The 20067-nt window shown below is 40.1% G+C and overlaps 1 protein-coding gene across 1 annotated transcript in view; it reads right to left on the bottom strand.

The window, feature by feature from the left end:
• The window catches only part of TMEM43 (transmembrane protein 43), a 71505-nt gene that overhangs the window by 26990 nt on the left and 24448 nt on the right, over window positions 1-20067 (bottom strand). Inside the window, exons 4-8 of the mRNA XM_053720922.1 lie at window positions 19799-19893; window positions 18312-18361; window positions 18105-18174; window positions 11475-11545; window positions 10106-10227 (exon numbers count right to left, since the gene is read on the bottom strand). Coding sequence (XP_053576897.1) covers window positions 10106-10227; window positions 11475-11545; window positions 18105-18174; window positions 18312-18361; window positions 19799-19893 — 408 coding nt within the window. The remainder of the gene's footprint in view (window positions 1-10105; window positions 10228-11474; window positions 11546-18104; window positions 18175-18311; window positions 18362-19798; window positions 19894-20067) is intronic.

Raw genomic sequence — 20067 nt, forward strand, 5'->3', positions numbered from 1 at the left:
GAATTATATGATAGAGAAATAAGACTCAATGAGTTAAAAAATGGGGAGACTTTATTGATGCATTAGATCCGCATGTAAGAAATCGAGTTATGGCCCCACTGACCCATCATTCTGAATAGGATGAATTAGAGAATTATATTATATCTTTAAAGACATGAAGGGGTTATTTCTGTTGTATCCCAAGGGGAAAGCCCTGTTTTAAAAGTATGCTTTTGTTTCTCTCCTAGTATAATTAATATATGTAAGGCTGGTTTTAGCCTGTATCAAGTCTGTCAAAAGAAAAAACAGAATTTATGCTTACCTGATAAATTACTTTCTCTTACGGTGTATCCAGTCCACGGATTCATCCTTACTTGTGGGATATTCTCATTCCCTACAGGAAGTGGCAAAGAGAGCACACAGCAGAGCTGTCCATATAGCTCCCCCTCAGGCTCCGCCCCCCCAGTCATTCGACCGACGGTTAGGAGAAAAAGGAGAAACCATAGGGTGCAGTGGTGACTGTAGTTTTAAACTACTGACTTAATCCTGACTTAAATGCCAGGGCGGGCCGTGGACTGGATACACCGTAAGAGAAAGTAATTTATCAGGTAAGCATAAATTCTGTTTTCTCTTACAAGGTGTATCCAGTCCACGGATTCATCCTTACTTGTGGGATAGCAATACCAAAGCTTTAGGACACGGATGAAGGGAGGGAACAAGTCAGGTAACCTAAACGGAAGGCACCACTGCTTGCAAAACCTTTCTCCCAAAAATAGCCTCCGAAGAAGCAAAAGTATTGAATTTGTAAAATTTGGCAAAAGTATGCAGTGAAGACAAAGTCGCTGCCTTACAAATCTGTTCAACAGAAGCCTCATTCTTGAAAGCCCATGTGGAAGCAACAGCTCTGGTGGAATGAGATATAATTCGTTCAGGAGGCTGCTGTCCAGCAGTCTCATAAGCCAATCGGATGATGCTTTTCAGCCAGAAGGAAAGAGAGGTAGCAGTCGCTTTCTGACCCCTCCTCTTACCAGAATAGACAACAAACAAGGATGATGTTTGTCTGAAATCTTTAGTTGCTTGTAAATAGAATTTTACAGCACGAACCACATCAAGATTGTGTAATAGCCGTTCCTTCTTTGAAGATGGATTAGGACACAGAGAGGGAACAATGATTTCCTGGTTAATATTCTTATTAGAAACAACTTTAGGAAGAAAACCAGGTTTGGTACGCAAAACAACCTTATCTGCATGGAACACCAGATAGGGTGAATTACACTGCAAAGCAGACAATTCTGAAACTCTTCGAGCAGAAGATATAGCTACCAAAAACAAAACTTTCCAAGATAATAACTTAACTAGCTGACAAACCTTTCTCCAATCCTTCTTGGAGAAAAGACAATATCCTGGGAATCCTAATTTTACTCCACGAGTAACCCTTGGATTCACACCAACAAAGATATTTCCGCCATATCTTATGGCAAATCTTCCTGGTGACAGGCTTTCTAGCCTGGATCAGAGTATCTATAACCGATTCAGAGAACCCTCGCTTAGATAGAATTAAGCGTTCAATCTCCAAGCAGTCAGTTGCAGAGAAACTAGATTCGGATGCTTGAATGGACCCTGAATTAGAAGATCCTGCCTCAATGGCAGTGTCCAAGGTGGAACAGATGACATTTCCACTAGGTCTGCATACCAAGTCCTGCGTGGCCACGCAGGTGCTATCAGAATTACCGAGGCCTTCTCCTGTTTGATTCTGGCTACCAGCCGAGGGAGAAGGGGAAACGGTGGAAAGATATAAGCCAGATTGAAGGACCAAGACGCTACTCGAGCATCTATCAGTGCCGCCTTGGGGTCCCTGGACCTGGATCCGTAAAGAGGAAGTTTGGTGTTCTGACGGGACTCCATCAGATCCAATTCTGGAATGCCCCATAGCTGGGTCAGCTGAGCAAAAACCTCCGGGTGGAGTTCCCACTCCCCCGGATGGAAAGTCTGACGACTTAGAAAATCCGCCTCCCAGTTGTCTACTCCTGGGATGTGAATTGCAGATAGATGGCAGGAGTGATCCTCCGCCCATTTGATGATCTTGGTTACTTCCTTCATCGCTACAGAGCTCTTTGTTCCTCCCTGATGATTGATGTACGCTACAGTCGTAATGTTGTCCGACTGAAATCTGATGAATTTGGCCGCCGCTAGTTGAGGCCATGCCTGGAGCGTTGAATATCGCTCTCAGTTCCAAAATGTTTATCGGGAGAAGAGACTCTTCCCGAGACCATAGGCCCTGAGCATTCAGGGAGTTCCAGACCGCACCCCAGCCTAACAGACTGGCATTGGTCGTGACAATGATCCACTCCGGTCTGCGGAAGCACATTCCCTGAGACAGGTGATCCTGAGACAACCACCAGAGAAGAGAATCTCTGGTTTTCTGGTCCAGTAGTATTTGAGGAGACAAATCTGCATAATCCCCATTCCACTGTTTGAGCATGCACAGTTGCAGTGGTCTGAGATGAATTTCGGGCAAAAGGGACCACGTCCATTGCCGCAACCATTAATCCGATTACCTCCATGCACTGAGCTACAGAAGGCAGAGGAATGGAATGAAGAACTCGGCAAGTAGTTAAAAGCTTTAACTTCCTGACCTCCGTCAGAAATATTTTCATTTCTACCGAGTCTATTAGTGTTCCCAGGAAGGGAACCCTTGTGAGCGGGGACAGAGAACTTTTTTCGACGTTCACCTTCCACCCGTGAGACCTTAGAAAGGCCAGAACAATGTCCGTATGAGCCTTGGCTCTGAAAAGACGACGCCTGTATTAAGATGTCGTCTAGGTAAGGTGCTACTGCAATGCCCTGCGGTCTTAGTACCGCTAGGAGGGCCCCTAGCACCTTTGTAAAAATTCTGGGAGCAGTGACCAACCCGAAAGGAAGGGCCACAAACTGGTAATGCTTGTCCAGAAAGGCGTACCTTAGGAACTGATGGTGATCTTTGTGGATAGGAATATGTAGGTACGCATCCTTTAGATGCCACGGTAGTCATATATTGACCTTCCTGGATCATGGGCAAAATTGTCCGAATGGTTTCCATTTTGAATGATGGAACTCTGAGGAATTTGTTTAGGATTTTTAGATCCAGGATTGGCCTGAAAGTTCCTTCCTTTTTGGGAACTACAAACAGGTTTGAGTAAAAACCCAGTCCTTGTTCTGCAATCGGAACTGGATATATCACTCCCATCTTTAGTAGATCTTCTACGCAGCGTAAGAACGCCTGTTTCTTTGTCTGGTCTGAAGACAAACGAGAAATGTGGAACCTTCCCCTTGGAGGAGAGTCCTTGAATTCTAGAAGATATCCCTGGGTAACAATCTCTAAAGCCCAGGGATCGTGAACATCTCTTGCCCAGGCCTGAGCGAAGAGAGAGAGTCGGCACCCTACCAGATCCGGTCCCGGATCGGGGGCTACCCCTTCATGCTGTCTTAGTAGCAGCTGCAGGCTTCTTGGCCTGTTTACCTTTGTTCCAGCCCTGCAAGGGTTTCCAGGTTGCTTTGGGCTGTGAAGCGTTACCCTCTTGCTTTGCGTTTGCAGAGGTTGAAGCAGGGCCGCTCCTGAAGTTGCGAAAGGAGCGAAAATTAGCCTTGTTTTTGGCCTTAAACGTCTATCTTGCGGGAGGGCATGGCCCTTTCCCCCAGTGATATCCGAAATAATTTCTTTCAACTCGGGGCCGAAAAGGGTCTTTCCCTTGAAAGGAATATTTAGTAATTTTGTTTTGGACGACATGTCAGCCGACCATGATATGAGCCAAAGCGCTCTCCGCGCCATAATGGCAAAACCAGAATTTTTCGCCGCTAACTTAGCTAATTGTAAAGCGGCATCTGTGATAAAAGAATTAGCCAGCTTTAGGGCATGAATTCTATCCATGACTTCGTCATATGAAGTCTTCCTCTGGAGCGACTCCTCCAGCGCCTCTAACCAAAAAGCCACTGCAGTAGTTACAGGAATAATGCAGGCAATCGGTTGAAGAAGGAAACCTTGTTGAACAAATATTTTCTTTAGTAAACCTTCTAATTTTTTATCCATAGGATCTTTGAAAGCACAACTGTCTTCTATTGGTATGGTTGTGCGCTTGGCTAGTGTTGAAACTGCTCCCTCTACCTTAGGGACCGTCTGCCACGCGTCCCGCCTGGGGTCAGTTATGGGGAACATTTTCTTAAAGATAGGGGGGGAACAAAAAGGTACACCTGGTCTCTCCCACTCCCTAGTTACAATATCCGCCACCCTCTTCGGGATCGGAAACGCATCAGTGTATACAGGGACTTCTAGAAACTTGTCCATTTTACACAATTTTTCTGGGACCACCATGGGGTCGCAATCATCCAGCGTAGCTAAAACCTCCTTAAGCAGTACGCGGAGGTGTTCCAGCTTAAATTTAAACGCTAAGGAATCTGATTCTGCCCGCTGAGAAACCTTTCCTGTGACAGAAATTTCTCCCTCGGACAGCACATCCCTCACTGCCACTTCAGAGTGTTGTGAGGGTACAACGGATAAATCATCCAAAGCTTCTGATTGCTCATCCTCTGTTCTTAAAACTGAGCTATCACGCTTTTTAGGAAAAACTGGCAGTTTGGATAGAAAGGCCGCAAGGGAATTATCCATGACTGCTGCTAATTGTTGTAATGTAATAGGGGCCAATGCGCTAGAGGTACTAGGCATCGCTTGCTCTGGCGTAACTGGTGTCGACACATGGGGAGAGGAAGGTGGACTATCCTCATTACCTTCTGTTAAGGAATCATCTTGTGCAACATTTTTAAGTGTCACTGCATGGTCTTTAAAATGCTTAGATACCTTAGCACACTTTAAACACAAATGTAAAGGGGGTTCCGCCATGGCTATTAACACATAGAACAACATCTATCTGAAGGCTCTGACATGTTAAACAGACTGAGACAGCACTCAAATACAGAAAAATACAATTTTAGAAAAAACAGTACTGTGCCTTTAAATAATAAAAAGCGCACACTTTTTTTACTAAATCTCAAAAAATAACCCAATCTTTATGAAATTTTCACCATATGTTCCTAATGCTTTGAAATGATTGCACAGTGAATTTCAAGTCAAATAACCCCTTAATCGCCAAACCGGAGCAAAGTAAAGCTGGCAACCGGTTAGCAAACTACAGCACCATGCACAGCAATCTGCTGTGGCCCTACCTTCCTTGGGGATTAGTTTTGATTGAAAATAAGCCTCTATAAAGTCCTCAAGTAATCTTTGGACCCTCCACGTGAAGCTGCATGAAGCTGTCTGCAATAACAACTGCGCAATTGAGGCGCGAAATTTAGGCCCCCTCCCTCTCCACTCTGGAGTTGTGGGGCCTTCACAAGCTTAAATAGGCGTCCAAATATATGCCATGTGGAATAAACCCCATAAAAATGTTCCAAATGTAATAAAAACTTGTAAAAAGATCAGATTTTTGTTATAAAATAATCGATTGCCCCTTAACAGTGTCCACCAGTCTTTTGAGCCCTTTTAAATAAGCCTTCCTTCTATACTAAGTCTCAGAATATGGCTTACCTTCCCCACATGGGGATTCTTGTCAGTCTTCTAGCATTACCAAGTCTTGTTAGAAAAAATGACTGAGCATACCTTATAGCAGTTAAGCCTGCAAACTGTTCCCCCCAACTGAAGTTTTCTGGTACTCCCCAGTCCTGTGTGGGAACAGCAATGGATTTTAGTTACAACATGCTAAAATCGTTTTCCTCTCAGCAGAAATCTTCATCACTTCCTGCCACAGAGTAAATAGTACAAACCGGCACTATTTTAAAATAACAAACTCTTGATTGAAGAAATAAAAACTACAAATCTAACACCACATTCACTTTACCCTCCCGTGGAGATGCTACTTGTTAGAGCGGCAAAGAGAATGACTGGGGGGGGGGGGCGGAGCCTGAGGGGGAGCTATATGGACAGCTCTGCTGTGTGCTCTCTTTGCCACTTCCTGTAGGGAATGAGAATATCCCTCAAGTAAGGATGAATCCGTGGACTGGATACACCTTGTAAGAGAAAAAACATAATTTATGCTTACCTGATAAATTTATTTCTCTTGTAGTGTATCCAGTCCACGGATCATCCATTACTTATGGGATATTCTCCTTCCCAACAGGAAGTTACAAGAGGATCACCCACAGCAGAGCTGCTATATAGCTCCTCCCCTAACTGTCATATCCAGTCATTCGACCGAAAACAAACAGAGAAAGGAGAAACCATAGGGTGCAGTGGTGACTGTAGTTTAATTAAAATTTAGACCTGCCTTAAAAGGACAGGGCGGGCCATGGACTGGATACACTACAAGAGAAATACATTTATCAGGTAAGCATAAATTATGTTTTCTCTTGTTAAGTGTATCCAGTCCACGGATCATCCATTACTTATGGGATACCAATACCAAAGCTAAAGTACACGGATGATGGGAGGGACAAGGCAGGATTAAGTGGAAGGAACCACTGCCTGAAGAACCTTTCTCCCAAAAACAGCCTCCGAAGAAGCAAAAGTATCAAATTTGGAAAATTTGGAAAAAGTGTGAAGCGAAGACCAAGTCGCGGCCTTACAAATCTGTTCAACAGAGGCCTCATTTTTAAAGGCCCAGGTGGAAACCACAGCTCTAGTAGAATGAGCTGTAATTCTTTCAGGGGGCTGCTGTCCAGCAGTCTCATAGGCTAGGCGTATAATACTCCGAAGCCAAAAGGAAAGAGAGGTTGCCAAAGCTTTTTGACCTCTCCTCTGTCCAAAATAAATGACAAACAGGGAAGATGTTTGACGAAAATCTTTAGTAGCTTGTAAGTAAAACTTCAAGGCACGGACTACGTCCAGATTATGTAAAAGACGTTCCTTCTTTGAAGAAGGATTAGGACACAATGATGGAACAACAATCTCTTGATTGATATTCTTGTTAGAAACCACCTTAGGTAAAAACCCAGGTTTGGTACGCAGAACTACCTTATCTGCATGAAAAATCAGATAAGGAGAATCACATTGTAAGGCAGATAGCTCAGAGACTCTCAGAGCCGAGGAAATAGCCATCAAAAACAGAACTTTCCAAGATAAAAGCTTAATATCAATGGAATGAAGGGGTTCAAACGGAACTCCTTGAAGAACTTTAAGAACCAAGTTTAAGCTCCATGGGGGAGCAACAGGTTTAAACACAGGCTTAATTCTAACCAAAGCCTGACAAAATGCCTGGACGTCTGGAACCTCTGCCAGACGCTAGTGCAAAAGAATAGACAGAGCAGAAATCTGTCCCTTCAAGGAACTAGCTGATAATCCTTTGTCCAAACCCTCTTGGAGAAAGGACAATATCCTAGGAATCCTAACCTTACTCCATGAGTAATTCTTGGATTCACACCAGTAAAGATATGTACGCCATATCTTGTGATAGATTTTCCTGGTAACAGGCTTTCGTGCCTGTATTAAGGTATCAATGACTGACTCGGAGAAGCCACGCTTTGATAGAATCAAGCGTTCAATCTCCATGCAGTCAGTCTCAGAGAAATTAGATTTGGATGATTGAAAATAAACTAAGTATAAAACAACACACTACTCTTACGACCTCCATCTTGGTTGAGGCTTGCAAGAGAATGACTGGATATGACAGTTAGGGGAGGAGCTATATAGCAGCTCTGCTGTGGGTGATCCTCTTGCAACTTCCTGTTGGGAAGGAGAATATCCCATAAGTAATGGATGATCCGTGGACTGGATACACTTAACAAGAGAAAGAGAGACCCCAGTATTATATATACTGAAAGTGATACAATATTGTTTAAAAAAAATTTTATGTAAACTATTGAAGATGTATGCAATCATGAATGTAAAAAAATATTATTGTATTGTTCATTTATGTAAATTTACCAATAATAATAAAAAAAAAAAAAAAAAGTACCATCTTCCAAAGATATATTAGTATGCTAAGCCGGAGTAGAAATTACGCCCATCTACTTTAGGGACAGTCTCCCACAGCTCAATATTAGAGGCAGGTAAGGGGTATAACTTATTAAACCTTGCAGAAGGATTTAAATAATTACCTTGTTTAGACCATTCCCTAGAAACTATTTCAGAAACAGCATCTGGAAAAGGAAAAACTTAATGGGTTTTAGCAACAGTTTTAAAGACTAAAAGGCTTTTTTTCAGAACCCTCAGAGTCCTTAAGCCCTAAAGAAAGCAAAACCTCTTTTAAAAGGGAACAAATATGTTCAACTTTAAATAAAAGAGGATAAATCATGTTCAACATCAAAAGATTCCTCATCAGCAGAGGAATCTTCTTTCTCCTTCTGAAAACACAACAGGATTATCCCTAGCCTCAGCGGGCATAGCACCAGTAAAGGTAAATTCTGAACTGACCTTTTACACTTACTTGAAGGCGGGAGAGCTGCCAACATTTCAGAAACAGCAGATTTGATGAGATGTTTCACACCTGAAGACAAGGAACAAACAGAAGGACCAGTAATACCTATAGAAGCAGCATTAGGTTGATTAGATTGCATTAATATTTTTAAACATGAGTCACATAAAAAGCTGGAGGAGATACTTCAGCTTATTTTTTTGTTTTATTTTTTTTTACAATACACCCACTTAACATTGTTAGGAAAGTGTTCAGAGGACCCAGCTTCTACTGTAGATTTAGGTACATAATCAGAAAGCTCTATTATAGTATACACAATAGCATAAATAATTATATCCACTTTAAAAAGCTCTTGAGTAATGGAAAACTAACCTCCTCTAAAAGAAGTTCAATAAAACTTACAGGTCTAAGGTGCGCTAAGCTGAAACAAAAATAAAGTAGGAGACAAGTAGACTCCATACCCAAAGCCTGGATAGCGCTCACAAGAATAGATGGACATGCACACAAAACTAAGCTGTTAAAAAGGGAGATTAGCACAGCAAACCCAACGTGCACTGACCTGAAAGAGGAGACACAGGAAAAAATGAACTCCCCTAAGCACACCAAAAAGCCCTGATGTGCACAATCACGAGGGCTCAAGTGCGGTATCCCAACATGCAGTAAAATCTGACGCACGTAAAAAGATTAAAGGGGAATACAAATATAAGGATTTTTTCCCAACGCTATATGTATCAAATAAGTATGTCATTATAAATGTCCAAACTAGGCTACAGAGTGTCATATAAATAAAAATATGATACTTACCAACAGCCACTCATCTACTAGTAAAGTGAATAGCCAAACCAGAACTGAAACATATCAGCAGAGGTTATGGAATAGTAGTATATTGTAGATCCATAAGAGGAGGCAAAAGACAAGTCCCTGCGACCACTATGGAAGTTTGTGACAACTTTTCTATGAGGTGAAAAAAAGATAGTCACAAACCATACCCCATATACATCCCTCTGACAAGCACTGTACTCTGAGGGGAAATGGGCCTCAACATAGACTGAAAGCCCCTCTCACTGAAGACTCCTATGCACCTCATTCCATGACAGCCTCCAACAGAGGTACAAACAAGACTGAGGTTCCTTTGAGGTGAGAGGGGTTTTATAGAGCTCTTGTGGTTTGTGAATCTTTTGCCTCTTCCTAGTGGTAGGGATGGATTGTGGACTCTCACCACCTGTATGAAAGAAATCAGCCTTTCTAAAATTTGAACTTTCCATTTTACTATGGTTGCACAGTACCTGTGCCTGAATAATAAACTATACAGACTGATGATCACTAGCACCTAAGTTCTCATCCCTAGAGACTTAAGATATTCTATTATTGTAAGTACTAAATCTAATATAGTTCTTTTACCAGTTGTTCAAGAGATTCCCCTTGAAACGATTCCAGTATATACTTACTAGTTGATTTAGCATCTGGTACCTCCCAGACTAAGTCAGGCATATTAAAGTCCCCCACTACTATAACTTTGCCCTTTGTTGTAACTTTGGCAATTTCATCAGTTAATAGTGGATCTAATCCTTCATCCTGTAATGGAGGCCTATATACTACCCATAATCTAAACACCTGTTTCCCTTCAGTTTCTATAGCTGCCCAAACACTTTCAACATTGACATTGGTTTCTACAATTTATTTTACAGTAGTGGTTTGTAGCTATTCATGCTTCACTTCCCCGTGCTGCTGGGTGGTTCTGCACTTACCTCTGGGTTTTTGGGGTTTGCACTGTGATAGAAATAATCTCCTTCGGTTGTGACATCGGCATGAGGATTCCCAATCTGGGACAGGATCTTCTGCTTGAAATTATCGATCTGATCAACAAGACCTATAAACAACAGAAGGTGCAGGGACAACAGATTACAGACAGTAGGCGCAGGTGCAAGGAGAAGAGGTTACAGACAGTAGGTGCAGAAAAAGCAGGTTACACACAGTAGGTACAGGGAAAGCAGGTTACAGACAATAGCAGCAGGTGCTGTAGGTGGAGTGATAATAGGTGCAAGTGCCGTAGGTGCAGGGATAGCAGGTTACAGATCATAGACGCGGGTGCAGTAGGTTACAGAAAGTAGGGGCAGGTTAAGGGACAGCAGGTTACAGTTTGTATGAGTAGGTGCAGGGACAGTAGGTTACAGACAGTAAGTTCTGGTGCAGGGACAGCAAGTTAAACACAGTAGGCACAGGTGCAGTAGGTGCATGGACAGAAGTTTACACACAGTAGGTGCAGGGACAGCAGGTTATAGACAGTATACGTAGGTGCAAGAACACCAGGTTACAGAAAGAAGGCATAGATGCAAGAACACCAGGTTACAGACCATAGGCGCAAGTGCAGTAGGTGCAGGTGCAGGGACAGCAGGTTACAGACAGCAGGTGCAGTGATAATAGGTGCAAATGCAGTAGGTCCAGGGACAGCAGGTTACAGACAGTAGATGCAGTAGGTGTAGTGATGATAGGTGCAAGTGCAGTAGGTGCAGGAACATCAGGTTACAGACAGAAGGCACAGCAGTTTACAGACAGTAGGTCCAAGAACACCAGGTTAATGGCAGTAGGTGGAATGATAATTGGTGCAAGTGCAGTAGGTGCAGGGATATCGCGTTACACAGAGTAGGCACAGGGACATCAGGTTACAGACAGTAGGCGCAGGTGCGGGAACAGCAGGTTAAAGACAGAAGGGGCAGGTGCAATAGGTACAGGGACAGCAGGTTACAGACAGTAGGGGCAGGTGCAATAGGTACAGGGACAGCAGGTTACAGACAGTAGGGGCAGGTGCAGTAGGTTACAGAACATAGGTGCAGAGACAGCAGGCGCTGTAGGCTCAGAAAGTAGGTGGAGAGGCAGGCTTATGATGAAGCATCCGTATACACAACCACAGTAACAATGGGTTTGTTATGTTATTATCCTACACTAATTATCCAGTGCCAGCATTATGCACAGTGCTCCATATAAATGCAATATGACAACAAAGCACAACACACGTTATTATACAAACATACAGTACCAAGAGCCATCATGCATCTCAGCAGTGGCTGTAGTTATAGGGTCCTGGTAACCTCACTTGTGCTCATGAAGTGTTCTTACCTTTGGATAAAAAGTATTCTCCAACTTGCACATCTGTTGCAACTGCAGTGAAAGATTCTACAGCCATGGCGCTGAAAGAGAGAGATGTGAGTTGTATTTGAAGCGTCAAAAAAAGTGTATAAATACATTGATGAATAACTGAGCTACACAGATGGATATGCCAGGGGTTAATGAGTTTTCTAATAAACAGGGCAGGATACAGCTGTCAGTCACTGCCATCCTTTGTGCCAGTCTGCACAGTGCACACACAATACATAGTACACTACAATAACTAAGATTGTTTTACACTAAAACATTACTAGATGTTTACAATATAGATATAGTTTTATGTTTATCATAACCAACAGACTCTAACCATACAATAAATGTATAAACCTCAACACCTCTAAACAAATATAAAGAAAAAGATCCCAGGAGGGAATCATATAGAGGCACGCTAAAGAAAGGGGATATGATATCCAAATGTTACCAGAAGGTGGTTAGTGATAAATGTTTCTAAAAGTCCCAAATGCAGGATCTTTTGTGATGGATAGTATCCTTAATGTGTAGCAGGGCAGCTCCTCTTGAACCCGGTGTACAGGGCGATCTAAAAGGATGTAAACGCAGAAAGAGGGCGCCTCATATAATGTGACATATAACAGTGGTAAATGTGCTTACCAGATGTATAGGCACCGTACTGTGACCGGTGCAATGGAGCAGGCTCCCAATAATGATATAAAAGGGTTATCCATATCAACCCATGGGGAAAAGGAATAAAAGTAGGAGGACAACTTCCAGTAGATTAAAAAAGTGAAAAACGCTTTATTGTTACAAAGCAATGCGTTTCTCGATCAAACACTGGTCGTTTCTTCAGGCAATAGAAAGCAAATACAAAATCATTACAAAGGGTAACATTATATACACTTGTGATCGATAAAAACGTAAGTTGTCACTTATACAAAAGACCAATAGAAATATATTCTAAAAGATATCACGTAATAAAAAATGCAAAACAAATTTGTAATAGTTGTCCACAAAGGGTTAATTGATCCTTCAAAGACGATCACATCATCAACCTAAAAGGAAAGGGTTAATATTAAAATCCTTGCAGAGGATAAATGATGTTGGTTAGTGAGAATATATTACATGTGTTATTTGCTGAGTGAGATGTTGGTGAAGATAATCTTCATGTTGTAATTAAAGTATAAAACATTAGTGACTGTTTCAATATTGAAATGGCCTAGAAAATTCTAATCCGCATGGATATTTCGCTTGTTTGTAAATAGACTAATATGTAATTAATATACGAAGGTACAAAATGATATACCAATATCCCTGATCATATTTATATTGGTCAAAAACATGATGTATGGTTTTAAAAACTTTAAGTGTGTATGTATAAATGTTACCGTTAAAGTGCAGAAACAGTTAATGTGCACATTACCTAGCTAATCTGCAGATTAACTGGATTTGCTCAGTTAAAGTGCAGAATCTGCACTTTACCTAGGTAAGGTGCATATTAACTGCTTCCGTGTAGTTAAAGTTGGAAAAGTTTGTTTCTGCCCTCGGCCGAAGAATGTTCCAATTTCGGCTAAGGGCAGATACACTCCAGAGTGCTCTGTTCTAATCACCTATTTATTATAGATTTGATAGATAATTTCCTAGACAAAGAATTTCAAGACGTGCGGGCTGGGACCCATGGTAAGGTTCCCAGAGGCAGTTGCGGCGCCCGAAGCTCTGATTAGAACAGAGCACTCTGGAGCGTATCTGCCCTCGGCCGAAATCGGAACATTCTTCGGCTTCTTTTTCAATAAACAGTTTACATGAGAGAAACAAACTTTTCTACAAGCTAAAGTGCTTGAAAGTGTATTATTTGTTTTTCCAACTGTATTATCACAGATACATTACAGCTAGAAAGGCAGATATTTCATATTCTCAGTACGATGTTCTTACATTTATTAGTGCTCATTGCATAATTCCACAATGGATTGCAGGGAAGTCGATTCTGTAACAATTCAGAATACAGAATGGGAAATATACAATGCTTAGAAGTGTAGAGGCCAAGATGCTAATAATTGCCAAAACAGAGTGAGAGCAGTTGTTATACCCTTGGGAAAACTACTATAAACTTGTTAAGAAGTTGAAGTGTGTCTGGGCAATGAATGATGCATAAAGTGCGCCGCACTGCCCTTTAAGATTTAGTTTTTACCTCCATTTTCAGAAGAAAGTGCCCCAGGCTCTCTAAAAAAAAAGTAATATGAACTGATTATCATAGGAAAAACCATGGGACTCCCTTTAGTTTATATATATGTTACCGCTAAAGTGCATTTTTTGCACTTTAACTAGTGCCTAGTAGGTAATGTGCAGATTATCTAGGTAATTTGCAGATTACCTAGGTAATTTGAGAAATGAAACAATTTTTCTGCAGTTTAACTGATCAGCCTAGTTAATGTGCACAGTAACTGATTTCTGCACTTTAAATGTAACATAAACACTAGAATGGGCTTAATCATTTATGATGGGTATGTGTAGCCAGATTGTAACTAACTGTAGTATTCTACAAAGCAAATAACATAATAGCATAATAATAATTTAATAACTATAATTAATTTGTATAAAAATTTATTATAAGCCCAATCAAAAATTAGTGGGCAAATATATCAGACTTCTTGTTAGCCCATATATAGTGAAGATTGAAACTTGTGGTGTATGTGTGTAACACCACTCTATAGTTTACTATGCTTCTACACAGGTATCATCAATTTGTTTATATATTCTCTATACAAATCACGCAATTTTCATCTAATTTGCTTTGTAGAATACTACAGTTAGTTACAATCTGGCTACACATACCCATCATAAATGATTAAGCCCTTTAGAGTGTTTATACATACACACTTAACATAAACTGTTTCTGCACTTTAACTGTAAAATTTATACATACACACTTAAAGTTTTTAAAATCATACATCATGTTTTTGACCAATATAAATATGATCAGGGATATTGGTATATCATTTTGTACCTTTGTATATTAATTACATATTAGTCTATTTACAAACAAGTGAAATATCCATGCGGATTAGAATTTTCTAGGCCATTTCAATATTGAAACAGTCACTAATGTTTTATACTTTAATTACGACATGAGGATTATCCTCACCAACATCTCACTCAGCAAATAACACATGTAATAAATTCTCACTAACCAACATCATTTATCCTCTGCAAGGATTTTAATATTAACCCTTTCCTTTTGGGTTGATGATGTGATCGTCTTTGAAGGATCAATTAAAGGGACACTGAACCCAAATTTTTTCTTTCATGATTCAGATATAGCATGCAATTTTAAGCAACTTTCTAATTTACTCCTATTATCAATTTTTCTTGGTTCTCTTGCTATCTTTATTTATTGCTATCTTTATTTGAAAAAAGAAGGCATCTAAGCTTTTTTCTTGGTTCAGTACTCTGGACAGCACTTTTTTATTGGTGGATTAATTTATCCACCAATCAGCAATGCCAACCAAGGTTGTTCACCAAAAATGGGCCGGCATCTAAACTTACATTCTTGCATTTCAAATAAAGATACCAAGAGAATAAAGAAAATTTGATAATAGCAGTAAATTAGAAAGTTGCTTAAAATGTCATGCTCTATCTGAATAACAAAAGAATAAAATTGGGTTCAGTGTCCCTTTAACCCTTTGTGGACAACTATTACAAATTTGTTTTGCATTTTTTATTACGTGATATCTTTTAGACATAGACAATTTATTGATACATGCATTGATTATAATGCGAGACTCTGTGATTCTACATTTTTAGAATCATTTAAAATAGAACCTTTAAGTCAGAAGTATATTCATACAATAAGCAGCACCTGTTACAACGTTCACTCTATGATTTCTTGCTTTTAGGTTTGAGTCTGCATGTTCAATTTCTATTGGTCTTTTGTATAAGTGACAACTTCCGTTTTTATCGATCACAAGTGTATATAATTTTACCCTTTGTAATGATTTTGTATTCGCTTTTTATTGCCTGAAGAAACGACCAGTGTTTGATCGAGAAACACGTTGCTTTGTAACAATAAAGCGTTTTTCACTTTTTTAATCTACTGGAAGTTGTCCTCCTACTTTTATTCCTTTTCCCCACGGGTTGATATGGATAACCCTTTTATATCATTATTGGGAGCCGTGCACTGCAGGACTACAGGGAGAAACCTACCAGGGAGATCCCGTTCAGTGTACTAGCTACTGTTGAGTGCTAGCCTGCTCCATTGCACCGGTCACAGTATGGTGCCTATACATCTGGTAAGCACATTTACAACTGTTATATACTGTATGAGACGGATTTCACTATGAGGCGCCCTCTTTCTGCTTTTACATACCTCTAAACAAATGCTACTTTCTTTAAATCTGTGTGTTAGCTCAGCACAGGTATACAGGTAACCATAGGTATTGTTACTCTGCATGTCTGTTACTTAGAGGCTATGTGTATTGTTTCTCTGCGTGTCTGTTATTCAGGAAGTATACAGGTAACCATGGGTATTGTTACCCTGATTTTCTGTTACTCAGGACGAATACAGGCAATCATGTGTTTTGTTAGTCTTCGTGTCTGTTACTCAGGAGATAAACAGGTAATCATGTGCATGGTTAGTCTCCATGTCTGTTAGGAGGTATACAGGTAATCATGTGTATTGTTTCTCTCTGTGTCGTTTACTCATGAGGTATACAGGTAACCATGTGTATTGTTTCTCTGCGTGTCTGTTACCCAGGAGGTATACAGGTAACCATGTGTATTGTTACTCTGCGTGTCTGTTACTCAGGAGGTATACAGGTAATCATGTGTATTGTTTCTCTGCGTGTGTTACTCAGGAGGTTTACAGGTAATCATGTGTATTGTTACTCTGCGAGTCTATTACTCAGGAGGTTTACAGGTAATCATGTGTATTGTTTCTCTGCGTGTCTGTTACTCAGGAGGTTTACAGGTAATCATGTGTATTGTTAGTCTCCATGTCTGTTAGGAGGTATACAGGTAATCATGTGTATGGTTAGTCTCCATGTCTGTTAGGAGGTATACAGGTAATCATGTGTAATGTTAGTCTCTGTGTCAGTTACTTAGGAGGTATACAGGTAACCATGTGTAGTGTTAGTCTACGTGTCTGTTACTCAGGAGGTATATAGGTAACTATGTGTATTGTTACTCTGTGTGTCTGTTACTCAGGAGGTATACAGGTAACCATGTGTATTGTTAGTCTCTGTGTCTGTTGCTCAGGAGGTATACAGGTAACCATGTGTATTGTTACTCTGGTGTCTGTTACTCAGGAGGTAAACAGGTAATCAGGTGTATTGTTACTTTGTGTGTCTGTTACTCAGGAGGTATACAGGTAACCATGTGTATTGTTTCTCTGTGTCTCTGTTGCTTAGAGAATGTACAGGTTTTGTTTAACATGACTGTTACAAATAAAGCTGATGCTTCAGTCACACACACACAAGTCAGCAGGTTTTGGTTGCATCAGTATAAATATTTATCAGTCACCATGACAACCGTTGTCTGACTTGTTGAAAGTTGTTTTACGAGGAATAAACTGTTTGCAAATCTGCACCACATGTATTGTGGGCAATTAACTTATTTTGTTTTCTTACAAATTCTTAAGTGTATCGTCAGTGGTTTATTCAATATACTTAAGCATATTAAAGCTCTAAAGAAACAGTCACTCTCATACCAGATAATATCACACATGGTAGAGTAATACCAGATTTGTTAGCAGTAATATCACACATGGTAGAGTAATATCACACATGGTAGAGTAATATCACACGTTAGCAGTAATATCACACATGGTAGAGTAATATCACACGTTAGCAGTAATATCACACATGGTAGAGTAATACCATATCTGTTAGTGTAATATCAGACATGTTAGAAGTAATATCACGTTAGTGTAATGTCACACGTTAGAAGCAATATCACAAATGTTAGAAGTAAGATCACTAATATTACGTTAGACGTAGCATCACATGTTAGAAGTAATATCACATACATTAGGAGTATTTACACGTTAGTGTAATATCACATATGTTAGAAGTAATATTAAACATGTTAGTGTAATATCATATATATTAGAAGTAAGATCAAGTGTTAGAAGTAATATCAGACATGTTAGTGTAATATCACATATATTAGAAGTAATATGACGTTAGTGTAAGATCACATATGTTAGTATTATCACGTTCGTGTACTATCACATGTCGGAAGTAATATCAGACTTGTTAGTGTAATATCAGATGTTAGCATGATACATTACAACTAATCTTCCCTCTAATTCAGAAACATTGCATGTACAAAATAATATTGTATGTGTACCATTATAAAAACATTCAAATGTATCTAAGACAGTAATGGAACCTAGTCAAGCAGGTAGAATAAGCAAATAATATGCACATAAGCAGTGAAGGCTGACAGTATACACCCCTTTAACTAATGTAACATATCACCAGGTATAACACTATTACTTTTTGTGTGTGCACATTAGAGTGTCTGTAGATTACACACATGTGCACCTGTGAGCGAGCGGCCAGCAGCATCTGTTCCCATAACTGCATTTGCCCACAATAAAGCATCACAAGCTGCAGAAAATAATAACTGACCAACCTGGGGTTGCGATGTGCAATCTCTCTGTCAAAGTGTCGGCTGCTCACCACCTCCGATTTCCATTCAGTGTCTGAGGAAAGGACAGGAAAAGATCAAACATCAGGCAGTGTCTGACTGCTCCCTACTGTCACATGTTGTGCATCTAGAAGTTGGGGGTATTTATGGATGAATTATCCGTCCCACCCGCCAAGTGAGTGGGCTACTTACTGTAAGTGTATCTGGTCTCCTTCTTCACTTCACCGTTTTCTTCATATTCCCTATTGGCAAAAAAAGATTCTCAAAATGTATGCATTCCTCCCCACGGTCAGCGCTCTGTATAACTCAGCCCTACATAGACCCTGCAACTACACACATTCAGAGCTCCTTCTTTATAGGGAGACAGAGGTATCAGCTATAAAACAACAACCACAATATACACAAAGGCACTACGTAAGGTCTCTGACATATATGCAGATTCCCTATGATTTAAAGTGGTGCATACCCACATATGCCACACATTGACATATTCATTAGTCCTCAGTATTTATGTATATATTGGGAGTGGTGCTGTGTATTAATGGTATCAGCTTGAAAAAGAGAGACAATAATACACTTATAGCACTCTGGCATTGACACACAAAAAGTGACAAACTAAATATTAAAATATAACTTTTTTTAAAATGACAATGAATATGTTAAACATTGAGTTCTCACAGTGTCATTATAAATTGTATAATAACTTCTTGTTGTGTTCAACTCAATTTGTTGTGTGTTATTTGTATATCAATCACTTTATTTTCATATAAACACTTGTAGCTGTTAAGTAACCTAAATATATGTGGACAACCCTACTCAAATTACATAGCCTAGTAGTAATGAAATAAACTACTATGATCCACTATAGAATTATTGGATAGATCTACCAGATATTTGAAGCTACAAATAATTAGTTAACATCTGCTACATTAGTATGGTACCATAGAAACATAGAATTTGATGGTAGATGAGAACCAAAAGGCTAATCAAGTCTATCCATATTACATGTTACCGTTTCCTTAGGAAAGCCTTATGCATGTCTCATATAAAGATGCTAAATAGCCTACTACAACAAAGTTTTGCTTGCAGATGGAGATTCCTTTTTAAACAGAGCTCTCAGTGTTTAACAACAATATATCAGCAGCAAGTGTGGCGCCACTGCATCATCTCTGTGTAAACGGCAGTAACAGGTGCAAAGCGCGTAAGATCTTTGGCATTTTTTTGAGTACAGCAACGTATATTCTTTTGATTTATTCAGCTGCTTGTTGCTTGCTCCACTGTGTGGTGTCTATATAGTCAATTTCCCCATGCTGCAGCGGATAGTGTGTTTGCTTGATAAGCAGCATCACCTACCCACACACAGAGCTGGCGAGTGTTTCGGACAGTACACTACGGTCTCTGTTTATATTGTTATTTGTCACTATACGTACACTGCGTGTGGTAACTGCTGTGATACATTATACAGATCCACATTTTTTGAGGAGCCAGTTACGTGCAGGTTGTTATGCATTTTAGTTACCACACGTGATGCTCTGAAGAACATACTAAGACGTATATACGCCTCAAATCTCTCATCATGTAAACCTAAGCTGGGCATCGCAAGCTACTGGCACATGAAACATACAGGAACATCAGTTAGTGCAAATGCAGCTTCATCAAGCTCTGTATAAAACACTTACTTGGAATCTTCATATTCCACCCACTGGTACATCTCAACCTGGCGTTTAAGCTTCACGCAATGGATTGAAATCCCATAGTTTGGGTCATACAGCGGCTGCATAAAAAAAAGAATACAGTTAATATAAACCCTATAGAATGTCAGGGCTGCAGACCAATGATAACCCCACTATCTGACACAGATAAATACCCAGTAGCTCAGTAGCTTGCGGAAACAGACCACAGAGCCCCCCCTCACTATCTGACAGATAAATACCCAGTTGATGGGGGC

This window comes from Bombina bombina, chromosome 7 (genome assembly GCF_027579735.1).
Source record: "Bombina bombina isolate aBomBom1 chromosome 7, aBomBom1.pri, whole genome shotgun sequence".
NCBI classification, from domain to species: domain Eukaryota; kingdom Metazoa; phylum Chordata; class Amphibia; order Anura; family Bombinatoridae; genus Bombina; species Bombina bombina.